This window comes from Cydia fagiglandana, chromosome 5, assembly GCF_963556715.1.
Source record: "Cydia fagiglandana chromosome 5, ilCydFagi1.1, whole genome shotgun sequence".
Lineage (NCBI taxonomy): Eukaryota > Metazoa > Arthropoda > Insecta > Lepidoptera > Tortricidae > Cydia > Cydia fagiglandana.
Window position 1 is genome coordinate 1559510 of NC_085936.1, and position 19064 is coordinate 1578573.

General features: G+C 40.1%; 1 protein-coding gene across 1 annotated transcript in view; it reads left to right on the plus strand.

The window, feature by feature from the left end:
* The window catches only part of LOC134664294 (phospholipase B1, membrane-associated-like), a 46226-nt gene extending 27423 nt beyond the window's left edge, over positions 1-18803 (plus strand). The window contains exons 2-8 of the mRNA XM_063520857.1: positions 6630-6798; positions 7244-7330; positions 10543-10712; positions 13219-13435; positions 14418-14563; positions 17270-17438; positions 18150-18803. Of these exons, the coding sequence (XP_063376927.1) occupies positions 6630-6798; positions 7244-7330; positions 10543-10712; positions 13219-13435; positions 14418-14563; positions 17270-17438; positions 18150-18328 (1137 nt within the window). The 3' untranslated portion in view covers positions 18329-18803. The remainder of the gene's footprint in view (positions 1-6629; positions 6799-7243; positions 7331-10542; positions 10713-13218; positions 13436-14417; positions 14564-17269; positions 17439-18149) is intronic.
* Positions 18804-19064: the final 261 nt, after the last annotated feature.

Sequence of the window (19064 nt, forward strand, 5' to 3'; positions counted from 1 at the left end):
TTCGCGGTAGGCCCTCAGACTAGACTGTGTTGTGTTCCACCTGGGGAGTGATTATTGATTAAGGTTGCCAGAGCCCAATGAGGGTGAGGAATGTTAAAGTCAGCAACGCGCATGTAACACCTCTGGAGTTGCAGGCGTCCATAGGCTCCGGAGTTTGCTTACCATCAGGCGGACCGTATTGTTGTTAGCCACCGACGTAGTATTAAAAAAAAACTTTTATATTACGTAAATATTTATGCTGTCTTGTAATGTAAGCATGTTTTAAAATGAGAGCGAGAAATGATTGTATGGGAGCGTCTTCTTGGCGGCGAGTTTCTGTGACTGTTAAAAAAACTTATTACGGCATGTTAATTAGGTATAATTACCTAAACGCAAATTAATAATGAGAATTACGTGAGATTCCCGCACATTAATGTGGTTTACTTTTACTGTCAATGAAATACCTATCTCGAGAGAATCGAACCATGATGACATACTTACCTAAGCAATTAAATCGATAAAAATTCATGAATGGGTAATATTTATAGCGTTTTAGCTCATCGAAGGTTATAAAGCATTATGAGTACAGTCATATTCAATAATATCCCTCTGGTGTTGAGGGTGTTCGAGCTGTCCATGGGCGACGGTGATCGCTTACCATCAGACGATTCGTCTGCTCGTTTGCCTCTAATATTATAAAAAAATTTTTTTTCATAAAATTTAATTAGTAATCTTTTAGGGTTGGTAACGCGCATGTTACACCTCTGGAGTTGCAGGCGTCCATAGGCTACGGTCACTGCTTACCATCAGGCGGGACGTATACTTGTTTGCTACCAATGTTTTAATAATAAAAAAGCGGTCCTACACACAGTGACTACCATTTTCCATATCTTGCACAACACGCCTAAAATATACTTCATACCTACTTAATATGAATTTAATAAAATAATTGTAATTTTGTATGTAGCAAACACGGTTTTAATATAATTATGATTATACGTACAATGTGTTTTCGTATTGCAACATCATTAAATCACATGAAGGGAAGTCCCAGTGCTCGATAATGTATGAACATAACATTATATGGGCATTAGCCCAATGGATGACATTCTGCTGTCACCTCTATTTCTAATGGTATAATGATGTAAGTAAGTTCAAAGGTTATTTGTACAGTCGAGGTCAAAGATATGTTTACACTTTAGTACCTTACTCGTTTGTAATAAGGCGAAAAATGTAAACAAACTTTGATGTTGACTGTACATAGAGAAATAAGTAGAGTGCTCACTCCATACATCGGTTTCGTTACCAAAACCCCAAAACGCTTATTATTCTCATAGTCGACGCTAGATGTCGACTATGAAAATAAGCGTAAAGAGTGAGCACTCTATGCTTAAATACTTGTTTCTCTATGACTTGGGGTCACGCACGACACTCTACTAATTGATTTCGTAAGTATAATAGTTGTTTTATGGTCAGAGCAAATGTCTTCTAAAATAGCGGTTCTCAAACTTTTTTGGTGACAGAACATGAAACTTTATGAAAGTGAAATACTTGACTGCGCCCCAAATTAAAAAAATCGTTCGTTACTATATGGACCGGACATATAGAAGAGCTGGTTTTTGATTTATTTCTTATTACAAGACTTACAAGTATTCTCGCGGAGCCCCCACAGAGGCTTTGCGGAGCTCTAGGGCAAAACTTACAATTTTTCACCACACCAGCTCAGAAAGACTTACTTTGCACTTCAAAAACTGATAGCAAAGTTGCATTTTATTCACATGTGAGGTAAAATAATCAAATCAAAATTTTGAGTTGTTTTCTTATGTTTGCTGGTAAAATTGGCTTTTAAATGATGATTTTGTATGATAAATATTTAATAACATTTGGATTTGATTTTGTTTGATATTTTACATTTAATATTTGCCTCGAGTTGGTGTCGTGAAAAATTTTGTGTTTCACGTGGGGGCAAATTTTGTTTAAACCTCGTGCTTTGAAACCCTCGCAACGCTCAAGATTCCATTTTCGCACCACTCGCTACGCTCGTGGTTCAATTTTGGAATCTTTCGCTTCCTCGGGTATCAATATTAGCACGAGCGGTTAAACAACAACTTTGCCCCCTTGTAAAACAAATAACTTCCCACGTTCTAGCTACAAACTTGGTGGTTTACTGTGAAATTATGCATTGAGAATATTCTCCATTAATAAAGCAGTACAATACAGGTTGACCTTAGGTGAGGGTTGTGAGAAATAAGTTTTGTCTCGCTTTTATGTAGGTAGGCACCTAATGAATATTAAAACAATGAAGATGTGAATAATTTATTCAGAGATACCTAAGTTTTTTACTACAGGGCGGTGTTATGTAATTAGATATGATTTGAAATTAAAAACTTTATCGCACCCATACTTTGACAGCTGTAGGTACCTACCTCAACAGTGGCGCCAACTGGTGAGGACAAAAACGGCAGCCTTCATTGCATGTGATTTGCATTGAGCAAATTGTTATTGACAACGCAAGCCACCCATCTCATTATTCGTGGTAATAAATCCTGTTGGCAGTTAATCGTCGCGACGTGTGTCGTGTCATCGATGAAAGCTAATTGTCATGCAGATTGACAATCAGGCGCGACACGGCGACATTGCAATCGCTTATCGCGTAGTCAAACCAAACTACTTAGCTTTACTGGCACCGACTTTGATGTGATAAAGTGTAAAAATGGTTTAATAAAATAAAGATCATATTTTCGTAGAAATTTGACATGGGTACTGTTAGGATTAAGACTACACCAGCCTGCGTATTATGGATGGTATTATCCACGTGACAAATTAACCGTCATTTTTGAAAGTGACGGACACCGTTTTATCACGCTGTCACGTAAACAAGAACGACTTCTTCTGCATTGCTGTCGCAAAAGTCAAAAATCGATTTTAGTAGGTAATGCCAATAATGTCCCGCTGCAATACGGTCTGCATTGTTGCAGGAAACGCCAAAAAGGTCATTTTATCGAGATATTAAATAGTAATGCAGTTAGCAGCTCGTAAGAATCTTATGATGTAATGTAGGTATTGCATACTTTGTGTAGATTATGGCTAGACTTTAAGCACTTGGAATAACATAGTAAAGTGATCAATGGAATTTACGACCGTGACGGAAGGGGGATTAATGGGAGGTTAAATTATACGCAACGTTGTTGCAATTAAGTTTGACCTAGTGACTATGCAGACTATGGCTGTCTTAAACATTCCATCTACGGGGCAGTGCAGCTGATGTTCACGGAGCTTCATGATACAGCTCTCTGAAACTGGCAATAGAGAAGTCACGCACACATCAACAAAATCATGTAAAGACAGGGAGTTTCTGAATTTAGTATTCTTTTTTCGTACCGATAGCAAGTTGAACCGCCAACTGCAAGATGGACCAAAAAGTTTCTTCAAGGTTTTTCTTTACCTTAATATTGTTCGTTTAAAGCCTCATTTAGTCATTCATCATTCACTTCAATTCTCCTGACTATAGGCAGGGGTGCCAAACTCCTCCTTTCCGGCATTGGCTCCGTTCGGCTCAGAGGGGCTACCGTGAAAACCGAAATTCGCAAATTGCGGGGATCTTTCTCCTTCACTCCAATGAAGGCGTAATTAGAGTGACAGAGAAAAATTCCCGCAATTTGCGAACTTCGATTTTCGCGATTACAGCCCAGCATTGCTCCGAGCAATTATTAGGGTTGGCATGTACCGGTACCGGTAGTCTACTATTATTTATTCTGTAGGTACCTATATAAAAGCATTGCATACCGAATTATCAATGGACAATATTTGACACGAAATAAACCATTCAGTGGTCAATGATGTTTCCACTGGCCCGGATCCACCGAACAAGGCCAACTGCCATTACCACTACACAACTCACGCCCTTATGCACATAGCTATAGGAGTGATAGTTGCGTAAGGCATCGTCGCGTGCATTGTTTAGTAATGTCAGTTGCAATGCGCGAGCATTCGGAATACTGATTGATGTTATGTCAGAGGTTTAAACTTGGATTAATTTATAGGCTTCGCTTTAAGGTTTATTACTTGTAGTAGGTGCAGATGTTGCCCATAATTGTTTTCCATCGTATTTTCTCATAAACGGTCGAATTTGTCATGCTACCTCAGTTAAACTCAGTCCTTTTTGTATCAAGTACTTACTTATTAGGTACTTATACAGCGTGTATTTTTAATACAACGTTTAAATTGAAACGAGGTACGATACGGGGCTTAGTTTTCAATGCTATTATGATACGTTTTGAAAATATTATTTAAAATATCCTTGTGATATTTTGTGACATCGCGTCAGTAATATAAGTGCAACCTAGAATAATTTTATAAGGAAATATTAAAGTCATATTATTTTAAACATGGAAATTAATTCATTTAGGTCAGTGCTAAAAGCTCATAAATTTGTTATCTTTTAGTTGCCGTGGTTACCAGTACACTTTGACAGTGGGTTAACAGTTTAACCGGTAAACCTCGGGTTAGTGGGATGGTGCGTGGCGCTAACGGGAAACAGCAGCAATCGCCGTTGATTATCGCGATAATCCCAGTGTTGCTTTATGAAAAACGTCAGATTAACGCTGATCGCATTTCCCCGTTAGTGTGGCGTCTGGCCCCGGCATAAGGAAATAAACAAAATCTTCATAACCAACAAGTTTACTAACATGTTAATAAGCCTAATGCATAATTTACGAGTACATAACCCATACAATGTATCAATACAACTATTGACACAAAGATAAACAAACACGTTTTACATAAAATCCACTATTCAAACATTCACGTCAATAAAAAAAACAAATGCCGATTTACAACACAAATGGGTACCTACCTATACAATGTGAGAATACATAAATATTTACTATGAGTTATACAATGTTTGCCGATGTACGTGAGATACGCGCTTACTGGGTTACTGGGTTTGGTGTGGTGCTGCCAAAATGTGTTGCCATGTGTGTAAAAATATGTTGCGCAAAAATACGCAAAATGTTTAATGAAAGCGCTCTTTGTAGTTACCGACATTGGGAGCCTCTGTAAGCTGAAAAAAATGTTTGCGTGTTTTTGTTGGTAGCACATATAGTAGCAGCACCAGTCATGGGACATTTAAGAGGAAATTTGTAGTATTTATGATATTTCCCGTATACATGTAAATGGTCTACCGCTTAGCGTGTTAAAAGATGAAAGTCCTATCCGTCTTTCATGTTTTAGGCGTGTTGTATGAAAGATACAGCAATTAGTTTCCACATATTTAACAAATTAAAACTATGCTTTTTTTCTCCAGTCATGGACACCAAAGCTCCAGTAATGGGCCCCCGGTAATGGACGTGGATCCAGTAATGGGCCCCCTATAATGGACATTGCTCTATCAGTATAAAATATTGAAATGGGAAATAAGTTACGGCAAAAAAATCAATTTTTGGTATAAGCTTTTATCGCTGAATGTATTTTTCTTTCCACAGCCAATTATTATTGTATTAGATCCATCGAGACAATTCTAATATACCCAAACACAATTAGTTAGGGTTTATTGTGATAAAGTTCCCATGGCCACCTCCTGTCTCCATCATCAGATTAGGTCCATGTTATCATAATATTGCATTATCATCCGATTTGCATACTTAAATACGTACTTACACAAAATTTCCACTGAATCGGAAATCGAAAAGTGGCTCAAATTCAGCTACCAAGATTGCACCCACACTAACTAACAGGGCAAGTTAAATAAAAGTTTGGAAAAACGATATTATTTATCCGAAGTCCGAGAATACCTCCTGATTGACATATTTCGGAACTACATTTTACTTCTGTATTGTTTAAACATGAAATGATGGCATCGCAAGCATCATTCTGTCAATTGTCCCATCATAGGAGGTACGCAGTTTTACAGCTCCTATAATGGGATTGGGCCAAATACCACATTTTTTTTACATCTGTGGAGTCACAACATAGTGTGTTGTATACCTTATCTCATGGTAAATGCAATTAACAAAACACATCCTAGTTTTCATCAAGTATTAATTAATTGAAATTTATTAAATTAACTCACCTCTCTTAGCGAAGTTGTTAAGAATTCGTAGTGGTATTTTTTTTCAGTGACACGACAACTTTTGGAATGACGCTAATTTCTTAAAAAGCAACCAAATTTAATGAAACTTCAAGCTGAAACAGCTCTAGGACTCTTATTTATGATAATATACAGCCAGTGTTTATAAACTACTTTTAAATACTTATTTTAGAGGAATTATGTTTTTTTGTCCCATTACTGGTTCCACGTCCATTATAGGGTATACTACTATACACGTTGTATATTTTGTTTGTTTACTCACAGCAACTATTTTTAAAGAAACTACCTAATATTGTCAACACCTTGACCTCTACCATTGATGAAAAGTAAGAATACGTTCTAAGAAACACTATTACGACAAACGATATTTTGACTTGATGCTACAATTATTAGTGTCCAAACTGTTCAAACAAATACCCCTTTCACTCGTAACTAAGTAACTATTCTCATTTTTCCTTCCGCAACTTTAATGTTTCCTAAATATTGCTTCTTAATTTAGTCAACAAATTGATCTTTTGGATTTCCCTGTTAATTTTTTAATAACAAAAATCTTTCTTTCCAGTGGACACTACGCTACCCACCGCGGAAGTCCCACGTGCGACGCCAGCGCACCATCCCGGCCAGCACTCCGTTCTTCTGCCAAGAGTCTCTGGCTTTTGGCAAGAGTAGGCAGCCTCCGACCTCGGTGCACCGGCTACGGCCCGGCGACATCGACGTGGTGGCTGCTTTAGGTACCTATAACTACATACCTCTCTCTTTCTCACTCTCCCCCCCCCCTCTCGCCCTCTCTCTTTCTGGTCGATTCCTCACGTCTGAGGATCGTGGCCAGTATCAGGGCTGCATCTGGAGCGGATGATCTGCTTCGACCGGAAAGCAGAGGATGACGAGTCTTTCTTGATCGGTCCATTTTATCTTATTGGTGAACGACCGCGTTATTTTCTGCCTTCGGTGTTTCCAACCACAATCAGTTTTTACAAACTTTCGTCGCTTTTGCGCACTGTGTGTCCGAAATATGAGAGGATGCTTTGTTGGCATATGGTGGATAGACGACTGTTAATCAGTGGGTCCCTTAACATGAATATGAAAATGATTTCCTCATACTTAATGTGAAAAGCAGTACCTTTTTGTCAACTTCCTCTCTTAACTTCGTTTCAACGATTTTTTTATATTTTCCAGGTGACTCGCTAGTGGCTGGAAGCGGTGCCTTGGAGGAGTTTGCCCTCGGGGCCTTTGTGGAGTACAGAGGGGTTTCTTGGTGTGCAGGTAGTATTCATTTCCATTGGTCTGGTTTTAAGTATATGGAATCTAATAAAGGATGAATCCACAGAACATAATTCTTATTTCTGTGGATGACTCCGAATGAAGAGCTGATGGCCGCGTAGCCAAGACGCCAATCGCTAATGCCCTGTAGCGATCCAAACGCAACTGTCACTATCGCACTAATGGAAGAGTGATAGGGAGACATAGGAGCTTTTCGTTGTCGAAGCGAGGACCGATTGACTCACACAAACGATACATTAAAAAAAAAAGCGATAGCGATTGTAACCTTGGCTAGGCCGGTTGAGGCTTCGTTTTCTCTGTCAAAACCATAGAAAACTTAGTGTCGGACACCTTGGCCTGAACCCGGACCGTTCCAACGTGAGTCATCCTATAGAGTATCTAAACCATGAATAATGTGAGAAGACAACATTCTGGCTCTAAGGAAAACTCATATTTTGACATGGTTAAGACACGATTATGGTCCTACTCATATTCGAACTTACTAAGGGCCAGTTGCACCAACCACATTTGACAGAGTGATCAGCGTCAGCCGGCGCGCCCCGGTCCTTTACTATGAAACTATCCATACATAAAAATTTAGCGAACACTTTAACGATACGAACAGTTTGGTGCAACTGACCCTATTAAATGATGTCAATTTGATCTCATTTTCTGCATCTAGGTAGGTAGTTATTTTAGCTTCTAACTTATAAGTATACTTATTGATGCGAGTGAGCTGCGAAATATCAAAGAGTATGCTGATGCTCTCTAGACTATAAGGATCGGTCTTTGCCAACACTATGTATTCAAAACTACAATATGCGTTTGAAACTACTTACATTTGACTGGCCCATTACCAACCAAGTACCAACTTTAACCCGTAAACGTCCCCCTGGGACAATCGTGATTGCAGAGCAATGCATTTATGCAACGTTGTACAATGGATGTGTTAACCTTTCACATGTGTGTGGTGGTCAAAATTAGTCATTGACCGTCTGTAAATCTTCGCGTGTGTGCAACTTTGTACTGTGAATATGATGGCTCTATGTAACGTAGGTAGTAGGTACCTATGGGTTAGGTTAGTTAATAAAATCTTTCTCAATTACTTTACTTTTACAAACAAGATATTATACATCTTGCAAGATATATACAGTTACAGTGGTATTACTAAAAGAAATTAATAACTAGCTTAAATCAAAAAGTGGCCCTTGAGGCATTGTACCAAGGATGCTGGCGGCATTTCCTCGCTGTATCGCAATGCTGATAAGTTGTGAGAGGTAGCCGCCAGCTCTTCGGTCACCAGTTACGTTCTCATTATAAGTAAACGAGGTCGTAATTTCTGTACCTATCGCCCGTGGCACACACAATGTTTTTCATCACACTTGCGAGGAACTAAAGGAAAATAAATGAAACTCGAGAGGTCGAAATTTAAGATTTACGGACCGCATCGCCTACGTGTGATTGCACCTTTTACGATCATATTCTTTGCTTATCTAATCCGAGTAATAGTATTTTATGCAACCGTTGTTTAACAGAGGTCAAAAAAGGCGAGTGGCGTGAGTAACAATTTGAGACGAAGCCGAAAATTTTTAATGATGACGCCACGAGTATTTTTTGACTCAGTTAAACAACGTTGCATACAATACTTTTTCTACGACAAATCACTTACTTTGAAATAAAATTATAAATTTAACGAATATTTTTCATTCAAGAAATAGCAAGCAAAACATGTTTATGGTTCACTCATCTGTCAAAGATGACAATTAAAATTAGGTTGGCAACAATGTTATGTAGGGTAGGTTGGCAATAATATAACAATGTAATCTGATATAGATAAGTTAAATACTTTTTTTATTTTTTAAGATTAGTTGTTTAACCGATCCTAACCAAAGAATATAATACTATGCTAACACAACGACTGGGGATTAGATTAGGGAATATAATCGTAAAATTTTCAATATTTTCAAAACCAAAATCATGTAAGTATGCAAAACCAAATCCAGTTGTAAGCTACGTAACTATCTCGAAAATTATATCGCCATGTGTACTGTAAAACGTTGTACGATTCATGTGCGAATAGGTTTATTTTCCTATTTGTCAATCCTTCAATCGTAATGTACTATAGAGATTTCGATCGACGAATTCTATCTAGAGAAGATTAAGTTTTTTTACAACTTTTAAGGCGCATTGTCCATTTAACAAAAATAGTACCAATACATACCCTAGTTTAGACAAAAAAGTTTTTAGAAGTGTGGATATTACTATACTTGGTCAAGCAGATCTTGTCAGTAGAAAGAGGCGGCAAATTTGAAAAATGTAGGCGCGAAGGGTTATCGTCTCATAGAAAATTTGAATTTCGCGCCTTTTTCTACTGACAAGATTTGCTTGACCGTCTATATCTACTTTTATCAAAAGCAAACCTAATGCCTAAGATTAACCTTTACGTAACATTAGGTACATTTGATATTTACAAGCACCTTTTACCTAGCGTAGACTGCTTAGTATATTTTAGATTTCGTAATTAATAGAAATAATCGTTGTCCTTGTCTAATATATCATTAATCTTGACCTTCCTTCTCTTTCTCCGTCTAGTTGGCCTTGCTTTAAATGCTAATGATTTCAACATTTGTCTTTTAGGATGCACGTATTGCACATCGCATGCATCAATTACATTGCATTTAAATATTTCTGACACACGCAAGGCCACATATTTTTATTAAATTACACTTAAATAATTATCTGCGCGCGTGACTACCTATAATTTTGTAAAAAACCTGTAACAGCTACCGTGAATTGGCATTTGACATTTATGTTAGCGACTGCTTGATTTCGATCACAGTCCCTCTCGATCGCTCCAATAAATAATGCAAGCGAGATGCAGTCGCTAGTGTAAACTCAAATGTCAACTCATGGTAGCGGTATCTATTATTTAATGCAACAAGACCGCTTGTAGTAATAAATAAAGAATAATTAATTCTATTGTAAGACAATTATTTAGAAACGAGATCAGGTCTGCCAATGGTATAATTCTGGGCTCCAATCTACCCTTACTATTACAATGGTCAGCAATGCTACCCTTACAATGGTCAGATTCTGGGCTCCAATCTTCCCTTACTAGGGAACCGGGCTGAATGAACGCGACACGCGATCGACAGCCCGCCTGCTTCCGGCCAGGCGTCCCTACACTACATCTACATCTACCCTTAAATTTTCAGGAGGCGAAGGCACCTGGCGCGAGTTCCTCACTGTGCCGAACATCCTCAAAGTGTACAACCCGGGGCTACGCGGCTACTCGACCGGCACGGGCGAGTGGCTCGCACGTAACGCTCGCATGAACGTCGCCTTCCCCGTGGCGTCAGACCAGGACGCACTCAAACAAGCCAAGGTACATACGAACGAGATTTGGTATTTTAGGAGGCGAAGGTAACTGGTGGGAGTTCCTCACTGTGCTGACCATGCTCAAAGTGTACAACCCGGGGCTACGCGGCTACTCGACCGGCACGGGCGAGTGGCTCGCACGTAACGCTCGCATGAACGTCGCCTTCCCCGTGGCGTCTGACCAGGACGCGCTCAAACAAGCCAAGGTACATGCCGACAAGACTTGGTCTTTCAGGAGGCGAAGGTAACTGGCGCGAGTACCTAACTACCGAACATCCTCAAATTGTACAACCCGGGACTATGAGGCTATACTCGACTGGCACGGTCCCCTTAGAAGACTTAAATCCCTCCTAAATTGTAGGAGGGTATCCCAATTGGGACCGGCAAGAAACTCGGCAGGACACAGACGACAAGATAGAATAGATAGACTTAGAAATACGCCATTTAGAGTCTATGTCCGTGCTATAGACGCTAAATGGCGTATTTCTAAGTTTGTTCATCAGTACCACATGAAGCGTAGGATTTTTTTTCACAGATGAGACATTTTGTGAATTGGAGACATACACAAACAAGGTATCAAGAAGGACTTGTATGTAGTAAAAGTAAAAGATGCCGAATTACTGAGGCACAATTTGCCTATAACATTTGTACTCGTATGTCACAAATGTTATAAGTAGGCAAATTAAAACAAACGAAACTTACTTGCCAAAACCGTCCTTATGTAGTTTTGGCCTAAATCAAGATTTTGGCCATTAATTTTACCATTGCTTCTTAACCTTCGGGAATGAAATAGACACCCACCTTAAAATTTATCGGAAAACATATCTAAATATTATGGTTTAAGTACTCAAAAAAGAACCCATTACATACCATTACTTAGCGTATTGTACTATGTGGGATGTGGGTCAACCACTCACAAAATCTATACAATTCGCACAACCCTTTTATTCCACTGCACACTGCACTTATTCGGCTAAACGCTTTTGTGAACGTGTGATCATCTTACTATTGTGTGGCATATTTGTAAGTTGAAATGTAAATTGTCAGTAATTTTTGCAAGTGACGAAAACGTTTATGAAATATAGGTTTGTAAGAATGTAAATCTAAAGTGCTTATTTGAATAAGTGCAGTTCATCCACTTCTAGTGGCCGTAATATTGACAATGTTCAAGTTTTTGTAACATATTTTTTAAATAGGTACGATGAATGTGCGCCCTGTAGCCCGGGCGTAAGAATACGGCTACGGTATCCCCTGCCTGTCGTAAAAGGCGACTAAAAGGGGTTCTCGGGGTTTTTAGTCGGTGAAAGTCCGACATAACCTCCGCGCTGTCCCTGCGGTGCGGAGGTATCCATAATGGATTTTCCTCCCAACAAAAAAAAGGTACGATGAATGTTAAGTAGTACAGTCAGCATTAATAATAACGATTAGAACAACGCGCCAATATATCTCTACAGTTTGCTATCAAACGTGTGTGCCAGATTCTAATTAAAATTACATACAATTAATTACGGTGCAGTCTGTGCTCCAGTCGATGATCCTCAAAAACGGATCGAAACTTCTTCATATATATGATCTTCATATGACATATGTGTTTTCGAGTCTCACGGGAGTTTTATAGTTTTTTACCATTTTGAGTATATAGACGTATATAGACTCATCCGATTCTATTGCTGCTGACTAAATATACCTTATGTGATAAAATTGCCGTTTGCAATCGTTTATTTAAAGACTCCATCTTTCCTCATCCTTAAAAGGTAGGTAGTAGCTAGAGCTACCTACTCGTTGCTTGGCCAAGCCTATAGAACAGAAATCGATGATAAGTAAACTAACTTGGCAAATAAGGCGCGCACATGCGAGACGGAGTGATAAAATCGAAACTTGTTCTGATAGTTTTCATTCAGTGATTCATGAACGCAGTCATTTAGGTTATCGTGTTTGTTACTTATAACTTGCGAAACGCAACAATGTACTGACAAAGACACATCGTTTAGTGGAGTTTGAGTTAATTATTGTGGGCCCGCTTCGGATTTTGAAATAGACATCTATTAGATATCTTTTAGACATCACCAAGATACGATAACGATATATTTAAGATCTATTAACCTGTCAAATTTGACATTTGCGCTATTCTGGAGATACTCTTGAACGATTTCCACAGGATATGACTTAGAGATCCAATTCACATCTAATAGATATCTTACTCTATCTAACGTAAAAGCACAGAATAAGTAATAGGTAAAAGTGACATTGGTTGCCCGAATTGCGCTGCAAAAGAGAACTAGTTGATATCTAAACTATAACGTATCTAGAATGGATCTAGTACGTGTCGTCTCTTGTGAATATCTTGAAGTTCGAATACGGCAGTGTATCCGTGACTGATCGTAAGAAACAAGTCTTAATAAATAGCTTGCTATGAAAAAGGCTATTACGCTAATACTCTCTTTTATATAATTTATATTAGACTAGTGACTCTTATTTCTAGATACTATACTCAAAACACATCTGTCCTGCAGATCCTGGTGGCTCGAATGTTCGCAGCCCCCGACATCGACGTCGCTCAGCACTGGAAGCTAGTCACAATATTCCTCGGTGCCAACGACCTCTGTTCCGCCTCCTGCTTGTCACCCATCGAGTGGTCACCGCTGGCACATGCCAAGAAGTTGGCACGGGCGTTGGACTACCTCCATGCCAATCTGCCGAGGACTATAGTCAATTTAGTACCTGTTTTAGGTAAGATTTCATTAAACATCGACGTCGCTCAGCACTGGAAGCTAGTCACAATATTTCTCGGCGCCAACGACCTTTGCTCCGCCTCCTGCCTGTCACCCATCGAGTGGTCACCGCTGGCACATGCCAAGAAGTTGGCACGGGCGTTGGACTACCTCCACGCCAATCTGCCGAGAACTATAGTCAATTTAGTACCTGTTTTAGGTAAGATTTCATCACGGAAGAATGAATGAGCGCGCCATTTCATAAAACATAGACGTAGTTCAACACTGGAAGCTATAGCCACCATATTTCTTAGCGCCAACGCCCTCTGATCCGCATCCTGTCTGTCACCCATTGACTAGTCACCGCTGGCACATGCCTCGAAGTTGGCAGTTGGCACGGGCGGGCGTTGGATTAATACTTGCACGCCAATCTGCCGAGGATTATATAGTCAATTTAGTACCTGTTTTAGGTAAGATTTCATTAAACATCGACGTAATTTAATTTAACACTGGAAGCTAGTCAACATAGGTATTCCTCGGCGCCAACGACCTCTGTTCCGCCTCCTGTCTGTCACCCATCGAGCATAGTCACCGCTGGCACATGCCAAGAAGTTGGCACGAGCGCTGGAGTACCTGCACGCCCCAATCTATAGTCAATTTAGTACCTGTTTTAGGAAAGATTTCATCAGTCATCGACGTAATTTAATACTAGAAGATAGTCACCATATTCTTCAGCGCCAACGACGTCTCGTTCCGCCTCTTGTCTGTCACCCATCGAGTGGTCACCGCTGGCACAGCCAAGAAGTTGGCACGGGCGTTGGACTACCTCCACGCCAATATACCGAGAATTATAGTCAACTACCTCTGTTCCGCCTCTTGTCTGTCACCCATCGAATAGTCACCGCTGGCACATACCAACAAGCAATATATTTTTATTATAGCAAATTAAGAAAGTTTACTTGAAGAAACTGCTCCTGACGTATAATGATGTAATTTTGCAGACGTGTCCGTGTCGGTGCGCGTGCGCCGGCCTGTGATGTGCAGGCTGATGCACCCGCTGTTCTGCACGTGCTTCCACCGCGGCGGCGGCGAGCTGCGCGCGCTTGTCGCCATGACCAGGCTCTACCAGAGGGCGGAGGCCATGTTGGTATGTCTTTTTTACATCATCATCATCATCTCAGCCATAAGACGTCCACTGCTGAACATAGGCCTCCCCCTTGGACCTCCATACGTGCCGGTAGGAAGCGACCCGCATCCAGCGTCTTCCGGCGACCTTAACCTCTAGCAGCCCAGAGACCTATAAAAAGGTCTCCTGTTCCATTCTAATTTGAACTTTGTGTTGACAAAATAAAATTTCATTTTGCTTGGCAAGGTTTGACGTATGGGCGGCTAGAGGTTAACAAGGTCGTCTGTCCATCTTGTGGGTGGACGTCCTACGCTGCGCTTGCTAGTCCGTGGTCTCCACTCGAGCACTTTTTTACATATATAGACATATATACAGGGTGTTCGAGAACTACCACGTCACAGTGACACCGGAGGTAGGTCAACTCAAAAGAACCTAACCAGCCTAACATGACCCCAGTAAAAGTTGCAAAAAATTTTTAATTTTGCCCATTGTACTAAAATGTTAAAGGGGAAAATTCCCTAATAACTCGAAAATCATGCGACTTTTACTGGGGTCATGTTAGGCTGGTTAGGTTCTTTTGAGTTGACCTACCTCCGGTGTCACTGTGACGTGGTAGTTCTGAGACAACCTGTAGGTCTACCAGTTCTCTCTCTTAGTGGAAAAATAGATCAAGACTTTGAATATCACGAGAATGTTTACAGTTACTACATTTTTACTGGTCATAAACCCAGTGTACTACTAAATTATGTAAATAACTTTAAGTACCTATTATGAAATAGTTCGTGTGGTGATGTTTGCAGATATGCGAATCCGTGGTCCGTGACACGAATGTCGATAGGGTAAACTGGGGATGTGGGACAGGAAAGATTTGTTTTGAAAGTGTATTTTGCGAACCGCTGATTCATGAAATCAAATTTAACTGGTCATTAAGTCAGAGTACATTTTGTAAATTATGTGGGTTAATACATAAATTATGAAATAGTTCGTGTGGTCATGTTTGCAGATCTATGATATGCGAACTTGTGGTCCGTGACTTGAATGTGGATAGGGTTAAACTGGGGATGTGGGGCAGGAAAGAACTGTGTGTTGAAAGTTTTGCAAACAAGAAAATGAGAAGTATTTAAAATTTTCTTTACGTTTATATTTTGATAACAATTGAAAACTAACGTAGGAAACGTATCTCATGGATGTAATATGAAGATCAATAATCTATAGGATTTTATTTTACTATACTTGAAGTTATGTGAGATTGTTCATTCGTTACATTACGAAGAAGGCTAAGAATGGGCGGCACAAAAGTTACATTCCAAACGAAATTATTATTTACATATTATGTATAAAAATATTTTTTTTATTATTTTAAAAGTGTCAGGCTATCGTTCTTGGGAGCCCACGTTCAGTTTCTCTCTCTGACTTCGCACATGTAAGACCGATTCTCTTTGGGGGTACTGTAATACCACTATCATCCCAAGTGAGAAACCTGGGGTTGATCATTGATCGGGGCCTTACTTGGGAGCCACAGGTTTCTGACGTGTGTCGCAGAGTTACAAATACCCTGAGAGCATTGTACAGGTTTAAACATTTCCTGCCGGCCAGTACTAAAACTTTACTCATTCAGGCTCTTGTGCTTCCAGTCATTGATTATAGTGATGTGTGCCTTACCAACCTTTCACAAGGACTCTTAGACAGACTGGATAGACTTTTAAACAGCTGTATTAGATTCATCTTCGGCCTCCGCAAGTACGACCATGTCTCTGCCTTTCGACGGAAACTTAATTGGCTTCGTGTACGGGAACGCAGGTGCCTCAGGGTGCTGTGTATGCTCTACAACATATTAAACGACCCAGCGATACCGGAGTACCTGCGGTCTAAATTCCAGTTTGTTACCGCACAGCCAGGCCGTGAGCTACGTTCCTCCCGAAAACTAACTCTGTCAGTTCCATTGTATCGCTCCGGATCAATGACCAACTCCTTTACCATGCATGCGATTCGTCTTTGGAATTCCCTCCCTCTCGAGATAAGGCAAAGTCAGACCAAAACTTTGTTTAAAATCAAGTTGCGCAGACATCTTTTAGAAAAGTCTCTTAGCTAAGTCTCATAAAAATCTGAAAGCAGGTCTATATATATATATATTATATTATATTATATTATATGTACCCATATGTATGTTAGTATATTATGTATGTATAAGTAAGTATATTATAGCAATATATATATTTGAAATTGTATGTTGTTCAACATAAAAATGTATACTTAATAGTTAATTTTTCGTACTTTTAATTTTTCTTGCACCTATTACTACTTGTTCTCTGTTTGGCCCAAAGGTTAACTGGTAGAGAATGCCTTCTGGCATTAAGTTCGCCTTTTGTACAATTTTTACTGTGCAATAAAGTTTAAATAAATAAATAATAAATGTTGTAGGTACAGTCAGCCAAGAAAGTGGTCTACCACTTTTCGGCTCTATCATCTGATTGATAGAGTTGAAAAGTGGTAGATCGCTTTCTTGGCTGACCGTACAAGGACTTATTAAATGAGTCATGTACAGTTTTAATTTGCATTTTAAATAACTTCACCAAGTTACATAAGGACCGTTTCTGGACGATATAACTGATATCAGTCATAACCAGAAATAAACGCCCATAACCTCCCTTACGTATCCCTTAACTTCCCTTTTTCAAACTGTAGGCACTTAAGGAGTTAATACAGACCCACTTGTGGTATTTTCAGGTGGAAAGCGGCCGTTACGACACCCGGCCCGACTTCACAGTGGTGATACAGCCCTTCATGCGTCTGTTCAACGCGCCCTGGCCGCCCTCCGCTAACCTACCGCTAGTCATCCACCAGTCCTACATCACACACGACTGCTTCCACTTCTCGCAGAAGGGACACGCTCTAGGTACGGTCCCGACTTCACAGTGGTGATACAGCCCTTCATGCGTCTGTTCAACGCGCCCTGGCCGCCCACCGCTAATCTACCGCTAGTCATCCACCAGTCCTACATCACACACGACTGCTTCCATTTCTCGCAGAAAGGACACGTTCTAGGTACGGTCCCGCGATAAGTAAGAATAGTATTATGTAATATGAAGGCTCGTGGGCCCGAACGTCCCGAACTCAGATAGCATAGGGCCTACCGCGAACCAAGTTCGACGTGTCGCCTCCCTGTCACACTTACGTACTAATTTACAAGTGCGACAGAGAGGCAATACGTCGAACGTGGTTCGCAGTACTCTCTGAAGCTACAGCACGCGCAGAGCGCCACAAACCGCTCGACATATTGAAGTGAGAAGGCGCCTGCACCCGGCGCGGGGGCGGGTGCCCGGCACGGGCGCCCGGCGCGCGCTCCTTATTACTTATTCTGTGTCCTCGTCGTGCAGCACTCGGTTTTTTTGATAATGAAACTGCAGGTGGACGGCATTAGAGCGCGCGAAGGGCGCCTCGGTCATCGATCGAAAAATTTTGCCCATTTTTCTTTACAGGAAGGCAATTTTAACTCTTTGAGCGGCATTTCCCAAACTACTGGTCGCCTCGTGCCAAAAATCTGACGGCTCCTCTGGCTCCTATTCTATTAAGAGAAATATTATTAATATCTCCCGTATTATTTCAGCGGCTAACCTCCTCTGGAACAACCTGCTAGAACCAGTCGGCAACAAGACCGATGACGCAGAACCTGTGCTACTCCGCTCATTCCGCTGTCCCACGAGAGAAGCTCCCTTCATCTTCACACACAACAACTCTAGGACGTACCTCGAAACTGGGCGCCAAGAGGGATACGACGAGTTATGACAAAGGGACGAAGGCACAAACATACTCTATGACCAAAAAGTGTGACGAAATGAGAATCAAACAAAGCTTATTTAACTAAGTAGTTACATATTTAGATCAGGTAGGGTATTTAGGTGAGCTCTCTTCCAATTTCCTCTAGAACGTGCTGGAACCTGGAACCAGTTGGCTAATGTTGCAAAATGTTAGATAATAGTGTGTGTGTGTACCTATTCTTAGCCTAAATTAAAAAGGTACTAACAGGCTGGATATAATAATAAAAGATGCACTGTCTAAAAAATGTAAATATTCTTGATAAATTGTTTTTGTTGACCACTTTAGTTTACTTTTTTTCAACAAAATAATTATATTGTTACCTTCGTAATGTTACATAGGTAAATCATGTGATTATACATGTACATAGTTAGTGCGAGTGCCATGAATGAAGCTTTTTGAAAGATAATAGAATAGGTGAGTACAATAAATTAAATGAACGTGCTTGTGAAAAAATTAAGAAATTAAATGAATTGTGTTTCTTAAAGAGCCTTTTATTTTCTAAACACCCCCTCTCGCCCTTTTTCCAAGAATATCAAGAAAAAAACTCAAATAAACAAGAAAATAAAGACGCCTACAGTTATAATAACAGCAAATTCTTATATCAACGTTCAAAAATTGTAGTCGAATGTTACCACTACTATAAGGCCACTCACCGATGGGCGAGTAACTATAAATATCGCCGTGTCTCTTTTATTTACACGGG